This window comes from Gopherus evgoodei, chromosome 5 (assembly GCF_007399415.2).
Source record: "Gopherus evgoodei ecotype Sinaloan lineage chromosome 5, rGopEvg1_v1.p, whole genome shotgun sequence".
Lineage (NCBI taxonomy): Eukaryota > Metazoa > Chordata > Testudines > Testudinidae > Gopherus > Gopherus evgoodei.
The window spans coordinates 73,004,920-73,020,996 of record NC_044326.1 but is presented as its reverse complement, the minus strand read 5'-3'; the positions used below and the strand labels follow the sequence as shown (position 1 = coordinate 73,020,996).

At 40.0% G+C, this 16,077-nt stretch overlaps 1 protein-coding gene and 1 long non-coding RNA gene across 2 annotated transcripts in view; both read left to right on the top strand.

Moving 5' to 3' along the window:
• CLCN3 (chloride voltage-gated channel 3) overlaps nt 1–16,077 on the top strand; it is a 112,895-nt gene that overhangs the window by 58,221 nt on the left and 38,597 nt on the right. The window contains 1 exon segment of the mRNA XM_030563203.1: nt 15,132–15,288. Coding sequence (XP_030419063.1) covers nt 15,132–15,288 — 157 coding nt within the window.
• LOC115651908 lies at nt 2,262–8,071 on the top strand. Its single transcript, XR_004000484.1, has 2 exons — nt 2,262–2,403; nt 5,824–8,071. It is a non-coding gene; the product is annotated as an uncharacterized LOC115651908 (long non-coding RNA).

The following is a 16,077-nucleotide window of genomic DNA, read 5'->3' as shown; positions in this document are numbered from 1 at the left end:
GGAATGGGCCACCAAAATACCCTGAGAGAACCTGCTTCAGTCTGGGAAAAACCTTTTTCTGAGCACCCACGGTTGTCACCTACCACCCACACTGGAACCCATATGGGGTATCATTAGTGCTCCATGACTTCAGCAGCAGCTAGTGTGGCTGACCCCAGGGCGCTGCCCAAGCAGCTGGCTCCAAGGTGGTCCCAGGGACAGCCACACCAACCGCTGCTGGAAAGACCCGGGGACTGCCACACCAGCCGCTGCTTGGACGGCCCCTGGTAGCGGGCCCTGAGTCCCCACTCCGAGCAGCGCCTCCCTGACACTCCCCACTCTTTCTCCTCCCAGCAGTGTGCCTCCTCCCTCCCCTCCAAGGTTTAGTCAGGAGTATTTATAGTATAATTCATCAACAGGTCACAGACCATGAATTTTTGTTTACTCCCTGACCTGTCCATGACTTTTACTAAAAATACCCATGACTAAATGATACCCTTAGGGACATTAAACAATTATAACTGAAAATTGATGAGACCCACATCCTGAAATAAATCTTTCCTGCACCCCGTCTTCTGACCTTTGAACAACCGCCCCTCCACTTCACCAAGCTCATCATCAGAAGCAAGCTATCCACAGACCAGCACCCACCAAGTGAAAGTGGCACCAGACCCTGCTGTAACAGATGCATAATCTATAGACTTATGTCCATTGTTATGATGATCAGTACTCCATCCTGTGCACATATACTTGTATGAGAAAAGAAAAGTCATGTGCCTATCCATATTTATGTCAGGTTGGCATGCATTGTATCTTGCTCTTGAAAAAACACTTTCATTGTGTTGGAGGGCAGGGAAGGGAATGTACAGCGCAATTATCAACAATGGGAATGCAAAAATCACTCATCTTTGAGAAGAAAAATGAGCATACGGGTTTCTAAGGCTATTCAAAGAAAGGACTCTATTTGGCAACAAATCTAGGAGCAGCCACTTAGGAAGAGCTGTTCAGGGTTTTACTGGCATAGCTGTGTCAGGTAGAGGTGTGGATTTTTCACACTTCTGACCACTGTAGTTATTCCTGGAAAACTTTGTCATTTAGATCTGACCCATAGAGACACTGACTTTAGCTTAAATTTAATTTGTCATTATCTGTTTAAATAAAACCATAATAATGTTGTCTACATGTTTTGCACAAATTTAAGTTACACTGGTGCAACTTTTTTGTGTAAACAAGCTCTAAGGGTCAAATGTGGATTAAGACCGAAAACATGATCCATTGGATCTTGGGACAGAACTGTTTCTCGATTTCTACCAAGCTACACTGTTCTTCCTGAAACAACTTGGCCAAAGAACTAAATTTGGATGCCACAAAATAACAACAATAATAAATAATAAAATAGTGGAGGGCAGAACCTCAGTTTCTGTTTTCTGCTACAATTTATTGATTTAGGCCCAGATCTTCAAGGGTTGTTAGGCACCTAACTCACATTGAAATCAAAGGGAGTTAGGTGCCTAAATGCTTTTGAGGATCTGGGCCGCAGATCCTTGGTTTGTATCTCCTTGTAAATAATAATTTTAAATGTCTGATTGTTTAAATACCTTTGCGGGGATGTCAGTAGAAATGTGGATGAAACAAGTACAAAAGCTGCAAGATGATATCTGTTTTGTCCTGTGTTTTTATACTTTGAAATGTAAACTTGTCTTTGAGAGAAAAGCTCACATTTTTTGAGTCTTAAAATTTGGAAGTGCCTTTGAGCTGTCATTCAGACATTTGTGCCATTATTACAGTTCATATTGATGTTTATATTTAAATCCTAGTATTCAAAAGACACATTTGATAAACTAGGAGTGAAGTTGGATTTCTCTGTCACTGTGTACATCTTTCTTATAACTTAAATGAACTGTAAGCATTTCTTTATTCTAAGCAATTAGGGGGTATTGTTTGGATTTTACTGTAGAAAGCAAGCCCCAGGGCAAAAATGGCTGCCTTTTCTGTAGTGTTGCAGTTTATCTTCACTGTTAACTTGTGTGGCCTGGTGCATTTGATAGTCTTAAAACCAGTTCATTCTGTTTTACTTCAAGCTTAGTCACCTTCAGGCATAGCAGGCTGCGTTGATTAAGTCTGCTGTTCCGCCTTTAAGCACTGCTAGATTGTAGCCACTAGCAACCGGGCTGCAATAATTTCCCTTTGATGACATCATCGATGGAAGAACCCAGTTGCTGCAACAAGCCAGCACATAGTCCAAATCCTGATCAAATATGGCAGCTTCCCAGCCTGCTGCTGCTGTTGTGTAAGAAATGGTTCGGTTGTTCTGAACTAACAAACACTCTTTTTGTTTGTTACGCTCATGGATGTATCTCTGATCCTTATTTACCATACGATGGGGGGGAGACAACATTCCACTAAGAGAATTGCATAAAAGAGGTATAATGAATTTGTGGTATGATTCAATGTCTTGTGTGTTTGCATGTCTGTGTGGTAGGCTGTTTTCAATTTTGAAACAGGGCTTTTAATTGCTGCATCAATTTGTTTAGCTTGATTTTGTAGGAAAAGAATCCAGCCCTTACTGATCCTTGTATTGTCCTTTGATTGTTTTCTCTGTGTGCAGATTAGTCCTGCTTCACATCACATCAGCTAGTGACTCCATTTTTGGTATGCGATAGCCTTTTTAAACTTCTCTTCCATTTCACCAAGAAAATAAATGTATCAATTTTTTTTGTAGTTTACTATGACCAAACTGGTAGAAATTTTGTGAAGGAAGCAATTTCATCCTTTTTAGATAACTTAAGGGGAATACTGATTACCTTGGTCTTGGAAGTTTCTGTACATGCTTTCAGAATTAACTCTTTCCTAGAATGTTTGAGATTTAAAAGAAACAGTATTAAAATGCAATATATTAATTAAATCAACATCTGTTTTTTTAAAGAAATACATGGTTGTGCAGTTGATACTTCCAGTATTAGCACTTCAAGTATGTAAAAGGTTGTAATAAAGAGGATGGTGGTGAATTGTTACCCTATCCACAGAGGACATGATAAGAAATAGTGGGCTTAAATTGTAGAAGGGAGATTTAGGTTAGACACTAGGAAAAAATTCCTGACTGTAAGAGTAGTTTAAATACTGGAACAAATTACTTATGGAGGTTGTAGAATACTTGTCATTGGGGGTTTTTAAGACTAGGTTTGACATGCACCTGTCAGGGATGGTCTAGATAATTCTTAGTCCTGCCTCAGTGCAGGGGACTAGATTAAATCTATCGAGGTCCCTTCTAGTCCTACATTTCTATTATTTTCTTGCTCACAGATATCAGGATTTTTAAATGAATGTGATGTCATTCCCAACATTGATAAAAATATCTTTTTATGTGCATGGGCACAACCTTTGATTTCTTAGACTACATTGTAGATGTTAAAGCAAAATATGTAAAAGATTTTGTGTAGTATTGGGAAGAGAAGTAGATTCTGTATCAGTGGAAATAGAGTAAAATCATACCTTCCAAGTCAGGAAAAAGTCTCCTTTGATTGGTTCTCTCTTAGGTCCGTCTGGTTGAACTTTTCTGCTCAAAAAGGTATCTCTGCTAATTAAGTACTGTAGGCCTTTCTCAATTTAGTTTCCTCTTGAAGTTGGTTAACGTAACATTGAAATGTCAATATTTGTTGTTTTAGAAAACCATGTTTTGTGATGGAATTTGAGAATAGTTTGAGAATAATAGCTTGATTTACATAAAATGAATTGTTTTTTCTGGATGGTATGGAAATTCTAAGTTCTTTAATCTTAACACTCAAGCTTTTATTTCTACAGAGAAGTAATTAGGCCATGCATTTACTTATTCAGCATTTGCAGCTTGTATTTCAGTGCTTGTTATGAGCAGCTTTTGTGGTTCTTTAGATAATGTGCAATAAGCTACATTAGAACTAGTTGCCTTTTCTCTTGTATAGTGTGTGTCTGTAGAAATTAAAATGTTCTTGTCTTAACTATTACTTTCTGAACACAAGTGTTCTCTGACCAAAATGCCTTTGTGCTGGATAATTTTGCAGGTTGGTTTATAGAATCAATTGTGAAAATTTGGTTGATGATACTTGTTGTTCCGCTGCAGATTGTTTGGCCTTTTTGGTTGCCTAACATCGCAGAATGTAGTTTTGCAATAATTCTGTAAAGAGGAAATACAGATGAAAGCTTCAAGACACTCAGTATAATTTGTTTTACCATTGTGCATTTTATTTAAGCATTTTAACAGAATAGGCTATATTTTTCTAGGCAATTATTACACATATAGGGTGATGATATAGGGCATAAAGCCAAAGGCAGAGGAACTTGCAGCACCCACTGAGGGCAGTAATCCTGTAACATGCTCTGTCTAGTATGTCATTATTGCTCTTACAAAACACAATTTATACACCCTCTAAAGAAAACCATCCAGAGCTGTACTGAGTGTTGACAAGATGGTGACATCACTTGCAGCCAACCAGGAAGCTCCAAGTGTGATTCAGGTCATTCTATAACTTTTGATCAAATTATCTTGAACAATATTCATGATACTTCCGTTTGTTGGAGTGACTTTAGATTGAGATCGGCTTACAATTGAATAATAGATCATACTTCCTGCAAATCTTCATTTGGTTAATTCATGTTACCTAAAAACAGTCAGTAGAAAATTTTTGCCTCAAATGTAAAGTTTATGCCACACGCAGTTGGCAAAAATATGCTTCCTCTCTCTGAGATTCAGTACAAAGATATTTCATGTTTTTGTCATCTTGAGATAAAAATGGGCATGAAATGCTAACAGTAAAAATGGAAACATACACCAGGAAACATACCTGCATGGTTTTTAATGGTATAAACTCTTAACAAATTAATAAGTACTTATTGATGCGGAGAGCAAGTTTCTTAAATCATGTGTGGGGGGAGGACTTTTTCATAACTAAAAACAAGATGAAAAAAACATTTAGTGACAAGACAAAAGATTGCCTATATCTGCATATGGAGACAAAATTAATATCCACATTGCAAAATTGCTTTATAGTGTTGCTGTGTACTGTTAAACCTTAAACAGCTCCATTGGCTCACCCCCAAAATGGCTGCACTTTAGCAATTATAAAGTAGTGGTTTAATTCAGTGTGGTCTTGTGAGGCTTAGTTAGTTCAATAAAGGTCTATACTGACATTTCCTGATGAAATGAGATATCAAATTATATCATTATTAGTATAATCAGACCCAATAAATTTTCCTTAGTCCTTGCTATTGTAAAAGAGCCTATCAGCTTTGGTTATTTCAATCCAAATATATGCCATGTGACACATATCAAATTTTTAAAAACCATTTATTTATTATATGATGATTTATCTTTCATTGTGCTCCACAACCTTCTTCATTCAGAACAAACATGCTTTATAGTAATATAAATGTGAAGTGAATATATGGTCTGAACTTCGTTGAACTTGGCTTTAGGCTGTACTCTTCATACACTATACTTGACTCATCCACAATTCTCTTTATGCTCCCTGTTGTGCTAATCTAAAATTAGAGACATTGTCAATTTGAAATCCAGCCAATTTTAAAAAAACAGTTACAAATACTGCAGTCAGGAAAATGGGTTTTTGATGCTGAAATGCGAACTGCTTTGTGTGTGAAGTAAAGTGATATGTGTTTGATGGATATGTCCAACTGACTATGCAAAGTACTGTCAAGTGCACAAGTAAAATCTTTCTTTTATCTATCTTTCAGTTTTACTATCTTAGGTGTTACTTTCATCTGTAATATGTCTTTTAAAAAATTCAGAGTAAAGTGGTTTGGTTTATTTTAGAAACATCCCTTTAAGTACTGACTACTGTCATTTTCCCCCAGCTGTCTCATGCAGTAATAATGAAGGATATTTACATGAAGTACTACAGTACTGAATTATAAGATGATACTGATTGTCCAACACGAAGATTTTTATTGGTAACTTTTTTTTTCCTATGAGCCAGTTTTGCACCATTTTGACAGTCAGACTTTTTCGATATTTCCAAAGTATCAAGAGTTCTCTTGCCTGCCAGCTTGTCGCAGATGTGCTCACGGAGTTTGATGTTTCCAAGTGATTCTGAAGGGGAATGTGCATCTTCACCATTTACTCAGATTCCCGATTTTAAAAACAAGGCAGTGCACATAATGGGCCTGATCACTGAATCAGTGAAAACTCAGATTGACTTAAGTAAGCATTGGATTCAGGCTCTATGTGCACATAACACGTGTGCAGCAACTTATTTAAAATGTGTTTTGAAATTCTCAAAACTGTTTAAGAGATCCAGCATTTGACTTTGTGTGACTTACTTGCGTAGCTATGGTACACCCCTTAAATATGGTGTATGTTAAAAATGTCTGTCTGTCTTACTGTAAGGTCTCAGATTTGACCTATGACGTCAATATTTTTTGTAAATCTAGGGAAACATTTTTCCATGAGACAGCACAGTAACTGATAGCATTATTATTCTATATATTTGAGGCACCCATCACCATGATACCTAAGTATGTTTTACATGACTTTAATTGCATGGTCAGCATTCACATTAAGGAGCAAAACCAACAAATTCCCCTACTGCAGTGGTTCTCAAACTTTTGTGTTGGTGATCTCTTTACATAGCAAGCCTCTGAGTGCAAGCCCCCCCCTCCTTATAAATTAAAAACCACTTTTGTGTCTATTTAACACCCTTATAATGCTGGAGACAAAGTGGGGCTTGGGGGGAGACTGACAGTTTGCAACCCTCCATGTATAACCTTGCGACCTCCTGAGGGGGTCCAGACCCCCAGTTTTGAGAACCTCTGCCTTATTGCCTGTAGATACCGGATAGAGGATATTATTATCTAAGAACAACTTGAGTACAATTCTTCATACATATGTACAAAACCTCAGAAAGAATAAGATCTACTTGTGTGTGCTAGGCTCTACCCTTGCATGGGGGCTCTTGATTATAGGCACATCTAATGTCTGGTGCGGGGTGGGTGGGTGGAAGCTAGCTACCAACAGAGCTTTAAGGCCACATTGTGACTTTCCATATTCATGTGTGTAGGAGATGTGTGCACACACCCATCCAAAGCTATAATTTGTTTCTGGATGATTTTATCTATAATGGAAGAAGAGTCATTAAAAAGAGTTGTTTAGGCTGACCATGGATGAAATGACAAATTCAGAGCCAGGATGAGTGGGGAGAGGCTGTGACTGAAGAGGTCTCCAGCATAACTTATAGATCTCGGGGGACTGGTCTGGCTTAGATTTGAATTGGTCAGTCTTCTTGGGCTGCCCTCTGGCCCTAACACTATGTGCTGTGGCCTTGGCCTCTGCTCAACATGGTCCCCTCCTTTGCCAGAATCCAAAATGGGGGGGAGGCTCTTATGCTATAAGTTCATCAAATTTGACTTTGCCAATGACAGACTCCATTAGCCAGATTTCTTCTAGTATTTAGTTATAGTTTATCTGGATGCTTTGCCTGTATGATTGGTAATGTTTTATGTTTAGCGTTTATAATAGGTATTCCCAAACCTCAGAAGGTATATCTGGCCTGGACATGTAGTCAAATGTCATGACTGCCATAGGCCCACTTGTAGATCTCCTCTGTTGGGTCCTGCCTTTGCCTGCAAGACAGTAAATAAATACATACGTGTAGTAGGCTATATGTATGTGGCATGTGACACTTTGAAACCCGGTCATGGTGGTTTTCCCCATTGCTGACATTTAAACATTTATTTTATGTGTGTTCTAAAAGATATGCTGTAGGAATTATTCTGGGGAAGTCTATGGATGGTGTTACATTGGAGGGAAGAGTAGATGATCACACTGGTCCTTTCTGGCCTTGGAATATAGGGAATCTGTGAAATCTTTTCCATGCTGTTCACATCTTTCTTTGTTTCCCCCAATCCATATAATGCATTTTGTCTATGTAGACCATAAAGTCTTTAAACTGGTGCCCATATATGGCTTCTCATATATGTGTGTGAGGTGCTGAGCACAGTATGAGAACTAGATGATAGTATTAGTTATTCCTTCCTAATCATGTATTACCCTTCCGATAAACATTTCACCATGTTTGAAAAATAAAACAATTATTTTTCTGTTGCAGTCAAGGTGACAGTATGTGGGTGTTTTTTCCCCTCACCTAAATATCAAACATTGAATAATCTTGGTTTAAGTTTTTGTGCTCTACCTGTACAGCATTGGGGTGGGTGGTTTTTTTGTTTTTGTTTTTTGTTTTTTTTTTTAATAACCTTTCCAGTATGACCCCTTCTTTCCTCACCGTCTTAGGTTCATCTCCAGGCACCACTAGTAGCAGGTTATATGGACTCACTGGAGATAAATGAAAGGCACAGCCTCTGGGTATGTAGTACAGTCTTACAGGCAGAGGATGTGGTTCTCAAAAAGGCTTTTGGTTTGTTATGCTGCCATTTACCCCTCTTCTTAGTCCTATTGCCCTTGAAAAAAATTTTTTTTAACTCTAGGTTTTTTTATTTTGTTCTGTTCTGGTGTGGGGTGGGGTGGTTGTTGTCACACATTCATTGTGTAAATGTGTACTTCTGGCTTTTCTGTTCTCCAAGCTTTGTCCAGTGAATCAGGCTTACTAGGTACTCTTTCTCAAGTAGAATGACAACCTGTGTACATACCACAAAGATTTGTTTTTTAAGTGCTTCATTACTGCTATTTATTTGACAGAAGACAGACAACAGTAAACCTTTGTCTGCTTTAATCAGAAGCTTAACGCTATCTTCGTGGATTGATATAGAAATACACATGTATGGGCATAAATGTCTAGCCTATTTTTTGTGGACTTTCATTCTATTTTAAATGACCTGAAACTATGTGTACTGTACTTCAGGAGACCCCCTCTGTCACTGCTGATAAGGGACACAAAGGTGAAGCAAGGCGGGGTTAGTATACTGCCTCTGAAAAGCTCCTCTTCCTTCTGATTTTAGCACTCAGCAGGTTTTAATGATGATGTGGGGAGGGCTAATCCCTGCCCCAGAGTAGACTTATTAGCTTGATTATAGATTTTAGTGGCCAGTGAGTCACACAGTTGAAATATTTTCCTTTTTCACTAGGAGAAGGCTAGCATTGTTGGTCACCCAATGCTAACAGCTGGAACAATAGTAACTAGCCATTTTTGCAGGACAGAGTACTTCTATTAGAGATTGTCCCTGGAAACTAGGGATGTCTAAGCAGTGATAACTGTAGCATGGTAGGCTCTTAAAACAGTTCTTCCTAGAAAAGCTAGTTGGTCCAGTAACTGGACTTTTCCTTAGGAGGACCTGGGGTCTTTTCCTTGCTCTACCATAGACTCACTGTGTGACATTGTCCATACTTTATGTTTCCCCATCTCTAATGGATATACACATACACTTCTTGAAAGTTTGGAGATCTGTGAATATATGTGCTAAACATTTTTAGTATCATTCCTATCGGACTGAGCCTGTGACAGGTATCTGTGTCCAAACTTTGTCAGCTGAGACATGCATTGACAGTTGGAGTGATGTATCCAGTTTTGCATAAATTGTGATTTCTGTTTCTACAGCTGTGCCACTGTAGCATGGACACTTACTACAGGGGCTTCTTTCACTGTGTGGTAAATCTGTCACTGTAGTAAAGCCAGCTTTCCAAGAGATGGTAGCTAGGTCAACAGAAGAATTCTTTAGTCTACCTAGTGCTGTCTATGTTGGAGCTTAGGTTGGGTTATGTCTCCCAGGACTATGAATTTTTCACACCCATGAGTTATGTTGCTGGGTCCACCTAACTTTCCTGTGTAGACAACCAGCCTTAAGTTTTGTCTGTAATTTTTTACTGAACCTCATTGGTTAATAAGAGGGGTATCTTTCAGTACCTGTAAGTGATGCATAGAAGTGATATTTGTGTAGATGCTCAGATACAACAGTGATGGGTAATGTGACAAACACCTAGACAAATTAATAGTTTCTATTGATTGATTATAAAGAGAATACTGCATGTGTCCTAGATGTTAGCCTTCCTCTGCTCACCGTTGTTATCTGACCCAAGAAAGAGGTATAGCATGGAAGGAGTGTTGCAATGCCTGTGGTGTGGCAAGTGTGTTATAAAATACTTTCTTCTGCTTAAAATAATATTTACTGAAATGTGTGCAAACGTTTTCCCCCCCGGCTCAGACTTATAAATCAATTTAACAGAATGCATTGGTGCCTTCTGTGGGATTTCATGTCATGGAATGTGAGCGCAGGAACCTACCATGTCCTGTCCTCCCCTTCTCCTCCCCCTCCCCCCCCAAAAAAATCTCTGGACAGCAGTTCCCTTGAAACCTTTACACCCTGGTATTCGTGGGCAGGAGCCCACAAGTTTCCTCCACTGAGGGCTTATCCCATAAGTTAAAACTTATTAGCTGACAGGCTATTTTTTAAAAAAAAAAAAACCTATTCCATAATCTAGAAATGATCCACGGATGCTTTCAAAACCTCGTGATGGCTATTTTTAACTCTACTGAGCTGTGAAAGGACGACAGAGAATGATGGTTGAGCTCCTGAAGAGAGAATGAAACAACAGGGGGCTGGACTAGATGACCTTTCAAGGTCCCTTCCAGTTCTAGGAGATAGTATATCTCCAATTATTATTATGTAACCCTGGGGGAGAATTCATGGAGAAGTGAGAAAATAAGCATTAAAATATGTAATGGAAATAAACATGAGAAGAATTATGGAACAGCCGCTGTGCAGATCTCATCGTGGAGCTGCAAGGACCGAAAAACCTACAATACGAGCTCCCCTCAACAGAGTGAAGCACATGGCATCACTGCCTAGGAGGTTAACACACCTGTTGCTACCAGTTTTGGAAGATCAGTTGTCAGGGCTTTGTCATGGAGGTTTGTGCTTCTATCAATAGGGTGCTGCTACTCTGGTCATAAAGCTTGGTAATTGACAGGAGGTAATGAGGGTTTTTATTGTTGGGGTTCCCAAATTGCATTGATGCGACCCCATGTGCCTTCTGTGCCCCTATACCCAGGCCTCAAGTGTTCATCAGCAGAAAGAGGTATTTCTCCATGATGCTCCTGGCTGGTCACCATGGCAGGTTCTTCATATTGATGTGGGGTGGTTTGGAAAGGACTGTGGTACCAGTATCTTTAGATACTCATGCCTGTTTTCTGCAATGAGAAATAGAACTTTTGCTCCCAGGACCACTGTGGACATCAATTGTGTTGGATTTCTGTTGTCATTCTGGAGACTCATCTTATCCTCTGCTTCCCTGACATATGAAGCCTTTTACTGCCACTTGGTTAGGAGAAAGGACCTGTTTAATTAGCTGCAGAATGACGGTGGTGTGTACATTGGAAGACTGCAGAGAAGTGGGGGTACCTCATGACTGGAGGGCTGCTGAGGAATAGCTGCTTCCATGTGGTAGGTGCTTGCTGCGTTTTGCAACATTTGAGAGAAGGGAGAGAGCCTCTTAGGTGGGTGGGAGGCAAAGGTGAGAGACTTCCTGAACAGCCAAATGGACTGCCTCTGCTAAAGGTTAAAATTGGTCAGGGACACAGCTCAGGGATGCATTGTGTTCCTACTTTAAGGCCTACGGTTGTATGTCCTTAATTATGCTTTGTGCAAGGATATTTATTACATCTTTCCACGGCTGTTTGTAAATAAAGAATTTTCCTGCTCTTCGCAAGGTCAATTTAACATGAATGGAATTGTGGCAAGACACGCAAGTGCTGAGTGCACATGTTGTGCTGATGAGGTTATACATCATGTAGGTGATGTAGAAACTGTCTCCATGTCTTAGGATGTGGCATGGCAAGCAATATAATGTAGGAATTTCACTATTCTTTGTCTTGGGATCTGCGTGAGGAAAGGTCCGTTCCCTTGTAGTGGGGAAGGGCATAAAGTACTTCCAGCAATACAGTGTTTTCAAGGGGCTTCGGACATGGTTAGGTTAGCGTGATGGCTGTGAACATAGTGTCACTATTCTCCAGGAGAAGCCGTCTGCCTGTTTATAATCACCGAATCTGTGAGAGCATCTTCTCTCTCTTCTTGGTATCCTGTTGAAGGAAACCATCCTTCCACTCTTCTGTATTCTTCTCTCTTCTCTGGGATGCAGCCACAAGGCCACTAAACATGCCCTCTTGTGTCCTCTTTCTCATCCCCAAAAGATTGTCAGACATTCAGCCACTGATAATAAATAGTCATCCCCATGGACAGGACTATCAGGTGCCAGAGGGGCTGAGAATAGCACAGTAGCTACTGTACCAATTCTAGCCTCCATCCCAGCAATGATAAAATGTTGCTTTTTCTTAGGTTTGGAATTCCAAATTCTCATGGACTTGCCCTGGCCTGCCATGAAATAATTGTTCCGAACCCAAGGGATTAACAATGCTCAGAGTGTGTTTTAAAAGTAACCACGAATGTCTTACAGTCCTATATATTTTGAAATTTGTCTGTTGCCCAATTTACCTCATAAAATGTAAAGGTAGCTAAAGCTCACACGTGATTTTAAAGTACTTTCTCATGTTTTTCTTACTCTGTATCTGATACTACATTAAACGTACCTGCCATGCATATGTTTGATCTTTTAACCCTCCCCCACAGTGTGGCCATCTTGAGCAGGGAACAGGACAATTGACTAGACGCAAGATTGAGCGTAAGCAGCACAGGAATGTGGTGATAGTGGGGGCACATGTTTTGGGGGATTTAATGTTTCAGAGAAATAAACACTTTCGAGCTAAATTCTCTGGCATTGTTATGTTTTGCATTGCTGGGGGAGGGTGGGCAGATGAAAGCCAAGCAGGTGGAGAGAAGCTCCTAGCTCATATCTGCCTAACTTGGTGGCACCATGATAGTACTGAGAACACGGGGTTTTAAATCCGCTAGAGAACACACAGTACTTAAAGGGAGAGGTCCCCTCCCTAGCATTGTCAGACTTGTTTTCTTTCTGGGTTTGGGGCTTCCCTGGTCTCCAGTGCTGGGACTGCCCCTGAGCTTTTCAAGAGTTGATGAGATCCTGGCTGTCAATGGCAATCCTCACTATTCACAGTGCTATTCAGCTAACTTGGGTTTATTCTGTGCTGTGAAGAACATTCCAGGATTCCAGTGCTGGCCTCCCTTGTGAGAAATTCAGTCTAGCTCCTCACAGGTCATATCTTCCAAGATCTTGTTACTGTGTTGGAATTTTATAACTGCAGAATGGCTTTTATTGTTGTGGTACTGTACTGCACCTGGGAGTGCCCTCTCTCCTGCCTTGGATTTGCTATCCCTCTCGTACCTCTTGGCATTTGCAGCCCTTGAGCAAGGTGATCCTCTTCTCAAAACAGTCTCTTAGCAGACTGCATTGAAGTCTGTTGCAAGCCCAGCTCTTCCAGACTGTGGGTTAATGCCTCCCTTCTTCAGATAGACTTTCAGAGTGCCATTGTAGTGTTTTTATGTCCCCCATGAGTCCTTTACCGTGACAAGTTGAGAAAGAGGACTTGTTTCAGAAGACAAGTATCACCATCCACACTCAATGACCCAACCCAGTGAAGTGATGTTTCATAATCTTTGCCTCAACACTGGTGATATTAGCTGCAGAGAGAACACTGGCATTGGTGCAGGGTCTTCCCAAGGCATCGAGGTGGGTACCACTCCAGACACTAAGATGTCTTCAGTATGTCACCCATATCTCGCACATAAGAAGAGCAGGCTGACTACTGCATTATAGACTAGGATCTTAGTTTCCATTTGCTGATCTCTAAAGACATGACGAGCAACTTTTCCAAAGGATACACTGGCACAATTGATCCTGTGTTCAATCTCCACATTAAGATTGTGCAAAACATAATCATGGGTCGAGATTCAAAAATAATTGCTGTTGTGATTGCTGTTCCTTATATAGTCAGTGTTGTGTTTGAGAGAAGGTTGATTTATTTCTTCCACACTCCTCTGTGCTCCTTCAACCTATCATTGGAAGCATCTATCTTGGAGAATGCTGGTGCTGCAAATGTGTGAGGTAAAAAGAGGTAGTGAACAGTAGTACGAGACCTTGCTTTTTATACCAGCACTTTCCAGCCTCTGCCTGACTAGGGAGTAAGGACTGGGCACGGGCCACTCAAACTTGGATACACTGCTTTCTGGGTCCTGTGTTACTATATAGCTGCTATGTCAGCTCTCTGTTTTAATCACTTTATCACTGCTTATGTTATTTTACAATAACCAGCGGCTATGAGACATTTGTTAATCAAGGATGTGGCAAGAAATAGTGGTAACCTAAAGGGACATCATCAACTTGAAACTAGTTAGTTTCAACAGTGAGTTAAAGTAGTTTTAGACACATGCCTCACCTCTGCCAGTTTTTTATGATTTTTATTTTTACAGCTAAGTTTTCCTAAATTAGTGCATTATGTGTAGGAAAACCATAGTGAAGCTACTCATTTTCACAATGTGCTACCAAACTTGCTCAAGAACCCACACAAGAGTAATCAAGTAGCTTGTAGACTGTGTGTGATGAATATTAACCAATGGAAATATTAAGTCAGTAATGCTGAAATTCAGATTGGAGCTGATACCAGAAATGAAGTACTGACAGCACAGCCATGGGCCCTAAGCGAAGCCCTTTGGAGGAGAAAATTTAATGAATACAGGTATTCCAAACAGCTGTCTTTTATTTATTTTATTTTATTTATTTTATTTTATTTTATTTTATTTTATTTTATTTTTTTTAACGTGCTTAATTGATAGTGCTGTATAATGTGCACATTTAAAATAATAAACGTTTGTGCTTTATGGCTATGGCCAGTATGGTGATTTTGGCACAGACACTGTCTGTGCTGTGTGTTCATATGTTCCTAGCACAGTGGGGCCTGATTAGAGCTAGAGCCTCGGTTGCTGTTGCAGTACAAATACATTAGAATGATAAACCAGCTGAGTTCTGATGGAGTGATTGATTCTTTTCTGTTTCCTTAGTCTTTTACACTAACATATTTGAACAAGCTACTAATTTAAAAAATGTCTAGAAAGATGGTGGTGATTTGGGGGGAAAAAATACAACACCCTCCGGCCCCCACATTCAAAACCTTAATATGTAGAAATTTCCCCAAATGGAGATTGTCCATACACAATTTTTGATAATTAAGCACTTATAGGGAAAGGTTACACCAACAATATTCTATTGCAGACTGTAATAATTTTTCATCCTTTCTCTGCCACAGAACTCATTATACAATGACAAATGGAGGAAGCATTAATAGTTCAACACACTTACTGGACCTCTTGGATGAACCCATTCCTGGAGTTGGAACATACGATGACTTCCACACCATTGACTGGGTGCGAGAGAAGTGCAAAGACAGAGAAAGGCACAGACGGGTACTTGAGATCAATAACAATCATTGAAATTTACTTACTGTTGTGTATTGGGATTAAGATCTGATCCAGCAACACATAACCATGGCATAACTTTAAACATGAAATAACTTCCACTGGCTTCAGTACATTCTAAAGCTCACCATGTGCTTACATGTGTTGCTGGATTGGAGTCTCAGTCAATAAGTGTCATATTTCTGTGATAGCTTATATCTTAGGAAGGCAAAACAGTAATTTAAGGCAGTGAAAACACAGGCCGTGTCCACAACAATCCTCCCTTCAGCCTCCAAGTGTGGAAGTATTTGTACAGTATACACTTTTATACTAGTATAGCTCCTTCCCATACAACTAAGGGAAATAAACTGTGCTTGTATAAAGCCTGGTCTACACTATAGGGTTAGGTCGAATTCAGTCGCATTAGGTCAATTAAAATGAGTGCGTCCACACAACCTACCCCGTTCCTGTCGATCTAAAGGGCTCTTAAAATCGACTTCTGTACTTTTCCCGGTGAGGGAGTAGCAACTAAATCGAATTTGCTAGGTCGAATTTGGGGTAGTGCAGATGCAAATGGACTGGTACTTGGCCTCTGGGAGCTATCCAGAGTGCTGCATTGTGACGCTCTGGACACCACTTTGACCTCCAATCCACTAGCCAAGTACAAAGGAAAATCCCCCGGGGCTTTTGAATTTCATTTCCTCTTTGGTTAGCGCAGCGAACTCAGCAGCATAGGTGACTATGCAGTCCCCCCAGGAATCATAGAGCGTAGAATGTTCTGTGATCCCCCTATCATCT